This window comes from Gadus morhua, chromosome 19 (assembly GCF_902167405.1).
Source record: "Gadus morhua chromosome 19, gadMor3.0, whole genome shotgun sequence".
Lineage (NCBI taxonomy): Eukaryota > Metazoa > Chordata > Actinopteri > Gadiformes > Gadidae > Gadus > Gadus morhua.
The window spans coordinates 8,008,376-8,020,023 of record NC_044066.1 but is presented as its reverse complement, the minus strand read 5'-3'; the positions used below and the strand labels follow the sequence as shown (position 1 = coordinate 8,020,023).

At 40.6% G+C, this 11,648-nt stretch overlaps 3 protein-coding genes across 5 annotated transcripts; 1 reads left to right on the top strand and 2 right to left on the bottom strand.

Annotated features, from left to right (window-relative positions):
- Positions 1-256: 256 nt before the first annotated feature.
- On the bottom strand, positions 257-5,305 carry c21h18orf32 (chromosome 21 C18orf32 homolog). Of its 2 annotated transcripts, none has more exons than XM_030342339.1 (3): positions 5,177-5,305; positions 1,272-1,488; positions 257-660 (listed from the first exon to the last, which is right to left on the bottom strand). In XM_030342339.1, exons 1-3 carry the CDS (start codon positions 5,254-5,256, stop codon positions 595-597), a joined length of 363 nt encoding a protein of 120 aa, XP_030198199.1. In that variant the 5' UTR covers positions 5,257-5,305; the 3' UTR covers positions 257-594. The 2 variants fall into 2 exon arrangements, with proteins under 2 accessions (XP_030198199.1, XP_030198200.1); XM_030342340.1 differs by having other exon boundaries at positions 5,090-5,284.
- Positions 5,254-7,861, top strand: rad1 (RAD1 homolog (S. pombe)). 2 transcript variants are annotated; one of them, XM_030342333.1, is made up of 7 exons: positions 5,254-5,407; positions 5,716-5,917; positions 6,019-6,127; positions 6,368-6,525; positions 6,620-6,720; positions 7,052-7,199; positions 7,296-7,861. In XM_030342333.1, exons 2-7 carry the CDS (start codon positions 5,723-5,725, stop codon positions 7,299-7,301), a joined length of 717 nt encoding a protein of 238 aa, XP_030198193.1. In that variant the 5' UTR covers positions 5,254-5,407; positions 5,716-5,722; the 3' UTR covers positions 7,302-7,861. The 2 variants fall into 2 exon arrangements, with proteins under 2 accessions (XP_030198193.1, XP_030198192.1); XM_030342332.1 differs by having other exon boundaries at positions 5,255-5,407; positions 7,052-7,150.
- A 343-nt stretch (positions 7,862-8,204) lies between these two features.
- Positions 8,205-11,581, bottom strand: bxdc2 (brix domain containing 2). Its single transcript, XM_030342329.1, has 10 exons — positions 11,278-11,581; positions 11,031-11,142; positions 10,838-10,881; positions 10,679-10,749; positions 10,539-10,588; positions 10,348-10,421; positions 9,638-9,688; positions 9,429-9,530; positions 9,095-9,223; positions 8,205-8,753 (listed from the first exon to the last, which is right to left on the bottom strand). Exons 1-10 carry the CDS (start codon positions 11,416-11,418, stop codon positions 8,511-8,513), a joined length of 1,017 nt encoding a protein of 338 aa, XP_030198189.1. The 5' UTR covers positions 11,419-11,581; the 3' UTR covers positions 8,205-8,510.
- Positions 11,582-11,648: the final 67 nt, after the last annotated feature.

Below are 11,648 nucleotides of genomic sequence, written 5' to 3'. Positions count from 1 at the left end.
TTTCCTTTTCTAAAGAGGGCAGCATGTTTCTTATCAAACAAGCGCCTGACAGTCTCTCCGTCCTGTCTCCCCACAGTCTTTTATGTTTCTTGGACGGAATGTAACTGGGAATTCCGTTGCTCTGTAACATGTGCAATGACAATAAAAGTTATCTATCCATCTATCTATGAAGGATCAAAGATAATTTTATTTAATATACAAAATATTAATTATACAGCAATTATACAGTCGAAAAAGTGAAGGCATTGAGAGCAACTTATGCATAAAGAAACTTTATTTGGATAATTTTCATAGAAAGCCGTTTTATTTGTTGACACAAATCGGAAGCTGATTTGCAAAAATGACCTGACGGTTTATGGAATGAAAAATGACTTAAATATCACTTCATGAATTTAGGAAGAATCATAGGCCTATCTAAAAATGTATTAACATCAAGAGAAGAGTTAAAATAATTACAATAAGACACACAATTATTTTTCAAATATGACTACCGGATCTATGACAATGAAGGTTGCTTTAATAAGTTAATAAATCTTCTGCATTGGGAATTAGTTATTTACAAAAAAAGTACATATATTTAACATCATGCAGCTGTCAATCCGTCTTCTTGTCTGCTACTGTAGCTGTCCCGTTGGCTGTGGCTTCACCATTACTCTGAGGCTGAAACACATGAAAAACCAACATTAGTCAAAATGGCTGCCAGACAGGTCGCTTCATTATTCCAGGGGGAATTGTTTCCGTTGCTCTACTCAATATAGAGATTAAAATTAATCTATAGTTTGTATTGCCTTATATATTTGTGTTGAAACACAAATGTATAATTATTGGGCGAAATAGCAAAATAACCATAAATAACGTGCATAGAAAAATGTAGATGCATATAAATAAGCATGTGTATATACAAAAACAAGATAAAGAAGGTAGCAAATGCAAGGCTAAAGATGAACCTGTAGTTTCTCTGCCAAATTTTAGGAACTGTGGATTATACAATTTAGGAAAACATCCGAAACCGTAGATAAATACATGAGTCAGTAAGTCAACAACAGTAAACAACAGGTCAAACTGGCAGCTTGAACGTTATCAACAAGCTACTGAACAACTCAACTAAAAGAATGCCTTTCAAGGTACCTTTACAAAAAACAAGCATGAGACACAGATCTGAATCTACAGTTGTGTGCCACATTCTGCAGTGCTAATAACCACCAATAACCATAAGTATCAATAACCAAAAGCTCATGACGCTGTCGATTTCCATCAGGATCTGGATTTACCGTGCTGGTTCCATTGCTCATGTCTGCATTCTTGGCATTGTCTAGGGCCGGCTCCTGTACCGCCTTCTTGGTCCAGAACTTGTTTATGAACGGGGCTATGAAGGGGTAGATGATGGGCTCGATGAACCTCTTGTAGACCCACAAGAGGACGGGGATCACAATGCAGGGGATACACACCATGGCTTTGATGAAGGTTGGGATCCAGTCGTAGAAAACCCTGTAAATGAGGGAGAGTTAAGGCGGGCAGATGGAGTGGGGATTATATCAATTAACTATCAAACACAGGTAACAACGTGGTAATATGTCTTATCTACAACATAGTTATCGATGCAATGCATTTGGTAACTGTTACTACAACAGATTTTGAAAAAACTGCTGCAAATACAGTTTTAGCCTCTCTCCACCAGCCAGTTTTTGATATTCTACTCTGCCCCGTACTCAAGGTGCATTCTTTTTGTGGCGTCAACGTGCCTTTTCCCTGAAGGCATATGAGGTATGTGTGGATGTATGGAGCTATGTCTTGGCAGTGGTTGATGTTGATGTCCATGTCCGAGAATGGAGCTTCTCTTACACCTATAACACAACTGTGTGGGGCACACTACATATACAACTTTGCTTGTTATTAAAACACTCCTTGGAACTCTCAGCCAAAAACACATATTTTAGTTATGTCAACGTTCAAATTCAAGCAAACAAAGGCAGTTCATTTACACATTTAAGTGTCATAAAGTAGTGGCAATTATATAAATTTGGCAACAAACACTCGACATTTCCATTTTGTTTGTATAGTAGTATTTGCAAAGTTAACTGTTAATTTGAGTGAGGGGCCTTTTCAACTGCAACATTGCAAACATTTACTCTGACAGATCACCAATGTTGTCCTGCTCTTACATCAGAAGAAACCTGTCCTACCCGGCCTGCCTGTTCTACAGAACGGCCCAAATACTATGTCACAGGATATGTTAAAAATATAAAGGTAGGGGAGGCAAATTGCATAAACCAGTCAGGGTAAACTGGATTTTGAAAGGAATTCCCACCCTTATTCAGGTCACCCTCAGATGCAACTCACCCAAGTAAGTTAATTTGCACTACATCGCCATCCAAAGGCTGGATACTTTCCAAATCTATCTCAATCTGACTGGTTTCTTCAAATTGCATACCCTAGCTTTAAATTGTTATGGTCAAATATTAATAAGGAGGGACAATTATAAGAGTACAGTAATTGAGGATATAACCATGTAAAAGTTGTTAGCTGCCATTAACTACAGCAATTAGACAATGCAAATATTTTTGATTACAGCCTTGGGCGGAGTTATCTCTGACCTAACCTGTTGTGTACCAGGATTGCTCCAGGTTAGACTCACAGCATGAGTCATCACGATAACTGAATTGAGTACAGTCTACGCTTGGGATCTAAAATTAAAAATTCAGCCATTCCTTGAATTCAGAATTAAAATATCCGGGTAAATTTGAAATCCAGCTGCTTGAAACAGGGCACAGGCCAGCCTTCTTTAACTGTACCATGAATAAGAGGCTCACAAAACGTGTCCTTATGTGGATCAGTTTAGGAATGTGTTTATTCAAACAGAAACACAATTATGCCCCCACCAACCCCCTCTTTCACTTTATCAAAAAAGTCTTTCCTTAGACATGGATGGGTTATATGTAAGGCTTTAGACTTGAATAAATGTGAATAGTATAGGATGGCGCCTATTGCACGCCATCCTAGAAGGAGCATGTTTCCTATGCTGTATGTTTCCTTCTGTCTGGATGGGGTGTTTACCATTCCTATAGCCATGGGGTTTACACATAGATAGATCACAACGCATGCCTCACCATGTGAGGCATGCGTTAGTGATGTGCATATATATATACAGGTGCTGGTCATATTATTAGAATATCATGAAAAAGTTGATTTATTTCATTAATTCCATTTAGAAAGTCAAACCTGTAGAATGTATACATTCATTCCAAACAGACTGATACATTATAAGTGTTTTTTGCCAAAAAGAAGATGATTATAGCTGACAACCAATGAAAACCCTAAATTCAACATCTCAGAAAATTAGAATATGGTGAAAAGGTCAGATATTGAAGACACCTGGTGCCACACTCTAATTAGCTAACTAACTCAAAACACCTGGAAAAGCCTTTAAATGGTCTCTCGTTTTGATTCTGTATGACACACAATCATGGGGAAGACTGCTGACTTGACAACTGTCCAAAAGATGACCATTGATACTTTAAAGAAGGAGGGCAAGACACAAAAGGTCATTGCCAAAGAGGTTGGATGTTCCCAGAGCTCTGTGTCCAAGCACATTAATAGAGAGGCGAAGGGAAGAAAAAGATGTGGTAGAAAAGAGTGTACAAGCAAGAGGGATAAACGCGCCCTGGAGAGGATTGTCAAACAAAACCGATTCAAAAATGTGGGGGAGATCCACAAAGAGTGGACTGTAGCAGGAGTCAGTGCTTCAAGAAGCACCACACACCGACGTATGCAAGATATGGGCTTCAGCTGTCGCATTCCTCGTGTAAAGCCACTCTTGAATAAGAGACAACGTCAAAAGCGTCTCGCCTGGGCTCAAGACAAAATGGACTGGACTGCTGCTGAGTGGTCCAAAGTTATGTTTTCAGATGAAAGTAAATTTTGTATCTCCTTTGGAAATCAAGGTCCCAGAGTCTTGAGGAAGACAGGAGAGGCACAGAATCCACGTTGCCTGAAGTCCAGTGTAAAATTTCCACAGTCAGTAATGGTCTGGGGTGCCATGTCATCTGCTGCTGTTGGTCCACTGTGTTTCCTGAGGTCCAGGGTCAATGCAGCAGTCTACCAGGAAGTTTTAGAACACTTTATGCTGCCTGCCGCGGACCAACTTTATGGAGGTGACGATTTCATTTTCCAACATGACTTGGCACCTGCACACAGTGCCAAATCTACCAGTACCTGGTTTAAGGACCATGGTATCCCTCTTCTTGATTGGCCTGCAAACTCACCTGACCTTAACCCCATAGAAAACCTATGGGGTATTGTGAAGCGGAAGATGCGAGATGCCAGACCCAACAATGCTGAAGAGCTGAAGGCCACTATTAAAGCAACCTGGGCTCTCATAACACCTGAGGAGTGCAACAGACTGGTCGACTCCATGCCACGCCGTATTGCTGCAGCAATTCAGGCAAAAGGAGCTGCAACTAAGTATTGATTGCCATACATGCTGAAACTTTCCATGTTCATACTTTTCAGTTGGCCCACATTTCTAAAAAATCATTTTTTGTAGTAGTCGTAACTAATATTCTAATTTTCTGAGATACTGAATTTGGGATTTTCAGTAATTGTCAGTACTAATCATCCAAATTAAAAGAAATAAACATTTCAAATATATCACTCTGTGTGTAATGAATTGATATAATATGTAAGTTTCACGTTCTGAATATAATTACTGAAATAAATCAACTTTTTCATGATATTCTAATAATTTGACCAGCACCTGTATATATCACCTTGAGAAATAATAATAAAAACAATAAAATGTCAAGTGTTTTTAAATTGTTATGGTTCGTCACTGAGGATCCGAGTCGCCTCATTATGATAGATAACCTGTCGCGAAGCCATGTCTGCGCATGTGTTGGGTGAAAGCATCACCTGAAAAAGTTCCACCAGTTTATGGCTTAACAGACAATGTCCAAACACATTAACGCAATACAATGTATCGCTTGTATATCTATCGACGCATTCCCGTTTGATGTCACGACCTAGCGGGGTCTTGTCGACAAGTTCATTGAACTAGCAGGCTGCGAGGCTAACCCAAAGAGCTAACAGTTACCTCGAGTGTAGACCATCGCTGAGCGTGACCAGCGGTGTTATTTTCATGAATGTCCATACGGGACGAGTTCTTAGCTAGGCTTCTCACCTTCTCGAGAGCCAAGCGCCAATGTTAAGCACTGTCCCACAGTTTAAATTGGACAAATCGTCGTCTCCGCCTCGGATCATGAATGTAGCATCGGATGCTGCGACAGTGTTTCTAGAATAAATTGACGCATGCGCGAACTAGGACTTCCTGACCTAAAAAACAAACACGGAAGTTGAGTGAAAACACTCAAGGCGCGTTTCTTCAAAATACCAACGCCACAGCAAGTATCAAGTAAGCTTTACAATTAAACAGACAAATACATTGACCTCTATCGGCTACTATTTTAAAAATATTAAATTGGTGTTATGTTACGGTGAAGCTTAACTCAGTTGGTTCACTTACTTACTAGCATACAAACATAAAAGGTGGCGTGGATTCTTCTAAGTACATCAACAACATGTTGATATGTTGATCGGCCTATGGGTTATAATTATAAAACGACCGTGGACCAAATGTCACATACTGGGAATGAATGTCCTTTGATTGATGTCATTCCGTTTTTAGAAGTCAATAGTCACAGTTGCTTCTGTTTATTTCAGTGTCGTAATGCCCCTGTCAACGCAGTCCCAAACGGATGATGCCCAATACATTCTGGTGGCTAGTTTGGATAATGCTCGTAACATCTCCAACATATTGAAAGCGATCACCTTCAAAGACCATGCCATCTTCAGTGCTACTCCTAACGGTCTTAAGGTCACCGTGGAAGACTCTAAATGTCTACAAGCCAATGCCTTCATCCAGGTTTGTTTCATTTAATCAGAATAATATAACACTGTTAGCTTACAGTTATTGTTTATGTATTGCCTTTAAGCAAAAATAACTAATTAGGTTTCTTTTTCCAGGCTGATATCTTTCAAGAGTTTACCATTAAGGAAGACTCTGTTGGGTTCCAGGTCAATCTGACTGTTTTGTTGGATTGCCTCACAATCTTTGGAGGGAGCACTGTGCCAGGTATGTTACACTAAGCATGCTGATTATATCAGGTTAAAAGTACATTTTATCCAGAATATTAAGTAATAAGAATCTGGTTATGTATTAATGGTTAATGGACTGTGATTTTGCTCGAAAAAATGATTAGTTATTGCTGTACTGAATGCGTTTGAAAACAGGTCAACTCTCAATAGCTACTCTCTAGTAATAGTTTGTCTCTTTCCTTTTAAATTCCATTCCATTTCCCCACTTCGTGGACAGGAGTTAGCACAGCCCTGCGGATGTGTTACATGGGCTATGGCTACCCGCTCACCTTGTTCCTGGAAGAAGGTGGGGTGGTGACCGTCTGTAAGATCAACACACAGGAACCCGAGGAGCCCATTGATTTTGACTTCTGCAGCAGCAATGTCACAAACAAGGTAGACCTTTATAATTTTGTACGTAGGGGGTTCACTCACTCAAATGTAACTTTATATTAAAGATGCTGTTTGTTTATTTTCCCTCCTATACAAGGTTATCCTCCAGTCTGAGAGCCTAAAGGAGGCCTTCTCTGAGCTGGACATGACCAGTGAGGTGCTACAGATCACCATGTCCCCCAACCAGCCTTACTTCAGGTCGGCATTGTCTACTTTTTTTATTCCATATCCCACAGTTCAGTCCTTAAACATGTGTTGCAATTGCAAACCACCCGAGTCATGTCTATTTTTCTTTAGATTGATCAGTACCTTTGCAAGTGCATGATAACCAAATCAACGGGACATTTTTGACTGATTAATAAACAATTTATTTTAGATAGAAGAGATGTGAACTTACATCTGGTCAGTTATCCTAATTGGGAAATGAAAGAGAAAAGAACATTAGTATTAAGAAACTAGGGAAAAATATTTGAACATTATTAAACCTCAATTAAACTTTGTTCCAATTATGTCCTTTTTTTCTCTCCAGGTTGTCCACATTTGGGAACTCGGGAAATGCCCACTATGACTATCCCAAAGACTCTGACATGATGGAGCTCTTCCAGTGCACCAAGACACAGATTAACAGGTTAACTGAGTTATATTCCCAGAATACGTGGACGTCTTCATCACCAAATGTAAAGTTATTCCTATCACCGTACAGCTCACTCCGTTTCCTGTCACTGTACCACTAAGAAACTAATACACTATCCCCTTTGTCGACGGACGCACAGGTATAAGATGTCCCTGCTGAAGTCGTCCACCAAGGCCCTGGCCTTGTCCTGCAAGGTCTCTGTTAGGACGGACAGCAGGGGCTTCCTTTCCCTGCAGTACCTGGTCAGGAACAACGACGGACAGATATGCTTTGTGGAGTACTACTGCTGTCCAGATGAAGAAGTGGGGGATGACTGATGGAAAAGGGATGCAGGCCACCAGCAGTCACTTTCAAAACAGAAGCTAGTTTGAGTAAAGCACTACAGTAAGTTTACCAATGAGGCACTGGTTACAGAGTGGTAATGAAGGCCCTAGATGTATTCTACGACCCGTGTCATGAGAGTCTGGCCTCTGGGCCAGTGCGGTGCACAATAATGTTCCCACTGTCAACTTAACCCATGTTCACAAATGTTGGTATATCGGCTGAGTGAATGCTTTTTTCCCTGAGTTTGTGTTCTGCGCATATATACACGGTATATGTAAATATGCCTGTTCATATGTAACATTAGACCGTTGAGGAAGCTATGTTCAAACATTTCAGTATTGCAGTCAATTAAACATTTTACTAATAAAACTAAGATCTTTAGTTTTGAGTAATTTCTTATTTCATATTTGTACTAGACAAGAATTTTTCTATACACCGACTTATGTATTAAAAAGGACCCATAATTTACAACTAGCTTAAGTGTAATTAGCCATTACAAGCTTTTTAAATTCCCTCTGGTCTAGTGACGTCACACAAGGTGGTAGTATTGGACAAATACCAGCAGTCACATACAACTTATCTACTATTTCTCTCAAGGTGAAAATACCTTAAAATTAGAATTTACAGGGGCACCCATTTCCACCTACCAAAGCATCTTGTTTTTCCCTGGTTTATATATATTAAACCCAAAACAATTCCAACAGAATGAAGGTGTTTCTAAACATTTGGAATTTGTAAAATGATGTAGGATTTATTACAGAAAAAGGTTCCAGATAAAATAAAATCTGTTTTATACGGCTTTGTCCTTGCAGACGTTTCGGAAGTTGGATTACATACAGTTGGTGTACATAATAGTGACATACAAGAACCAAATAAAAACACATTTGAAATCCCCAGTTGGGATAGAAAAATCCTCTTATTCGCACTGAAACAGCAATAAAAATTGCAACACGACAATACTTCTGAATCTTTTACAGTTCAAACCCTGCTCTGTCACGCCCGCCCATCCAGCGGGACACACCGTCTGGTCCTAGCTCCTCATCTGCATGCGTCTCCTCTTGAAGGGCTTGGGCTTCCTCTTATGGGGTTCCTGGCTCGGCTCCACCTCCTGGATGTGGACGGGCTTCTCCTGCCCCGGCGTGGCGAACACGTCCGCCGTCACGTCCTTGGTGGCCACCTCCTTGTTCTCGAACCGCTTCATCTTCTGGATCTCCTTCAGCATCTGCTTCTCGCGCAGCTTGGCCGTGCTGGCCTGTCGCAGCTCCCGCCGGTGCTGTAGGGGGGGGGTGGGAGAAGAGGCGCACGTTGAGCAAATCGTTTGCCGACTCCCAGCGCAACGTCACAGAGCCAGCGACTGTTTACAGCTTTCCATCGGGATGTCAGGTTTACAACGACATGGATGTTTGTTGTAGCCTGACACCACGTTGTAAAGATGTACGCAATGCATGAGCTGATGTTAAGTTTACAACACGACTGTCCTGAAGTTTTACAAAATGTACATGATTCAACATAGAAAAACACTGACATTGTCACGTTTCCAACAATGTAAATTATTTGTTGTACATTTTCCAAAATGGGTATTCCAAGGTGCTTGTCACTAACTGAGATCCCTACCATGTTGGGAGACTGGAAGTGGGGATTCTCAAAGAGGGTTGGACCCCCGAAGCTCCCCTGGAAGATCTTGATGATGTTGAGCACGAAGCGAGGCCCAATCTCCACCAGAGAGCCGTCCTCTTCAATAATCTAGGGCACAGAGCAATGGGAGGAGTGAGGCCTTTGACATTGGGGATCGAACTCCACTCCTTTCTGCTCAGAGCCAAACACCCTCTTCACTACAGTACCCATCATCACTTTAACTAAAATAAAATGTTTTAATGAATTGTTGTAATGGAAGTATTGATGTTATGCATGATTATTCTTATTTCTAAATAGAGCGATGTAGTCTCACCTGGTAGTTTCTGAACCAGATCCGGTTGTCTGCAATGCTGAATGTGAAGACATGGTCCACAAACGGTTGACTTTTGGGGTGATAATGTGGTGTGGCAAATGTCTAAAACAGAAAACAGTTATTTATGATAGTTTATTCCATATCCCATATCCAGATTTACTGCAGGTAATAGAGATCTCAACTGACAAATGACATAGTAGTAAACCTACCTGGGTGAACAACTCCTTCAGTAAAGCAAGGTGAGGTTCCTTGTCGAATTTCTGTGAATAAAAAGGAAATATACCATTAATTAGTCAGCATAGCATTCCAAAAAAATGAAACTACAAGTTACTCACAAGAATGACTTGACTGAATCTAATGCACCAAGGACATGAGTACATGTCAATATCTAGCCCCACCACAAATATTAACTCAGGTCAGGAGTTTTGATTCCCAACTGATGGGTACTGGATTCCTTCCTAATGTCTGCATAACTAACTAAGTCACATTCCCATCCTTTGCTTCTTAATGACGTTATGTCCAACTTGAAATATTTTCTGATGAAAACATCGGCAAAATGACTGCGGTGGAATCTGCAGCCTCTTCCCTTACCCCAACCGCCCCTTTCCCTCCTTACTCTCCTAAAAACACCTCTCTTACGCACTTGCATGTTGTCGGTCCAGGCACAAAATAAATAAATAGTACTTGGCATTGTTTAGCATCTAATCCTAGTTATCTTTGTTGTATACGGAAATATGGATTAACCAACAATAAGTGCTTGGCACTTGTGTACCAACAGCGATATATTGTTTCACTTTCTTCTAAAAAAAATGGACACATTTCAAATTGCTTTGGATAAAAGCGTCAGCTAAATGCAAGTAACCTAGTAGATGGATTCAAATATAGAACCAAGTAAGCTTTAAGCAAACATTGTACTTACAGGATCGAAGGACAGCAGTGGCCTGGACCCTTTGAGGCAGTTTCCCGTCATTTTCAGTTCAGCCAGTGTGTGTACTGTGTAACAGATGATACGGTAAACAGGAATTCAAACCCTTCAATGGTGTAACATTTACTTTGAAATAAGGCTTCAGACGCATTGACAAGCATGTAATATACAATATGAATACTCACTATTTTGTACAAGAAACTTTACGGATGGTCCATGGGGGCTGTTTGACATCCTGTGATGAAGAGGAATGTGTATTTTAGTCAATCCAACACAACCATGTAGACAATTAAGAGCATAATAAAAGCAAATGGGAAAAACTTACCACATGTAAAGATCCTGTTTCTTCTTTGCCTCAAAATAGAGACATTTGTTGCAGTTTTTTATTTCACACACCTGTGGGAACATTTAGCAAACAGTTGGATGACTAAAATCATGACATCTGCTCTTTAAAATGCCAAGGAGTCAAGTCAAGCAGACCCACCTCATTTATGACGAAGAGTTTGTCCTTTCTGTCCATTTTTGTATCTGAAGAGAACGCATACATAATCAGTGGCTGATGCTTATCCAAACTATGTCATCTAGAAATTAGATGATGATAATTTGTAGATGACATAGTTGTGACAATATTGCATTTTCAAAGTGTCTTGGGGGTTAAACGCATACAGGACACCAACCTGCTTTGGAGTGAGGCATCATGGTCCTTAAATCGTTCATCAGATGCCTCGTTCGGAAGTTGACGCCTCTTGAAGAGAAAATTAGGACTCTTTCTTTGTTTTTCCATTTACCCTAATGAAGAAAGTGAAACAGTTTACGGTCAAGCCGAAATCCACCATTTTTTTTATCATTTGTATTGGGTTTATTCTAATCTAACTGCATAGGCTTGTGACTCAGCCAACACTTGGTCAAATCAAGCCAACTTACCATAGAAACTGGTGCTGGGACCACGATCTCCTGTTGTGCCGTTGAATCTATAGCATCGAGGCCCTCTTCCAACATTAATCTGGCCTGTTTCGCCTTTTTCTCCGCCGCGCTATTTCCTCGACGTTTTCTCTTGGTTGGCATGTTTGCAAATGTGAGCGACAACACGGGCTAGTGCTAGCGCAGGAAAAACGCACGTGAATAATGTGGATAAGATACTAAAAAGAAGAAGAAGAACAAGAAAAAAAGAACGCCTCCTAGTGAACAGGAGGGGTATCACGCTTCACTGTGTGCCAGGAGGAGGTCCATGGGAGCACCACGTGGAAATTATGAACTATCGCGAGAATACTTCGCACCTTGTCGCCCGCCGGCCT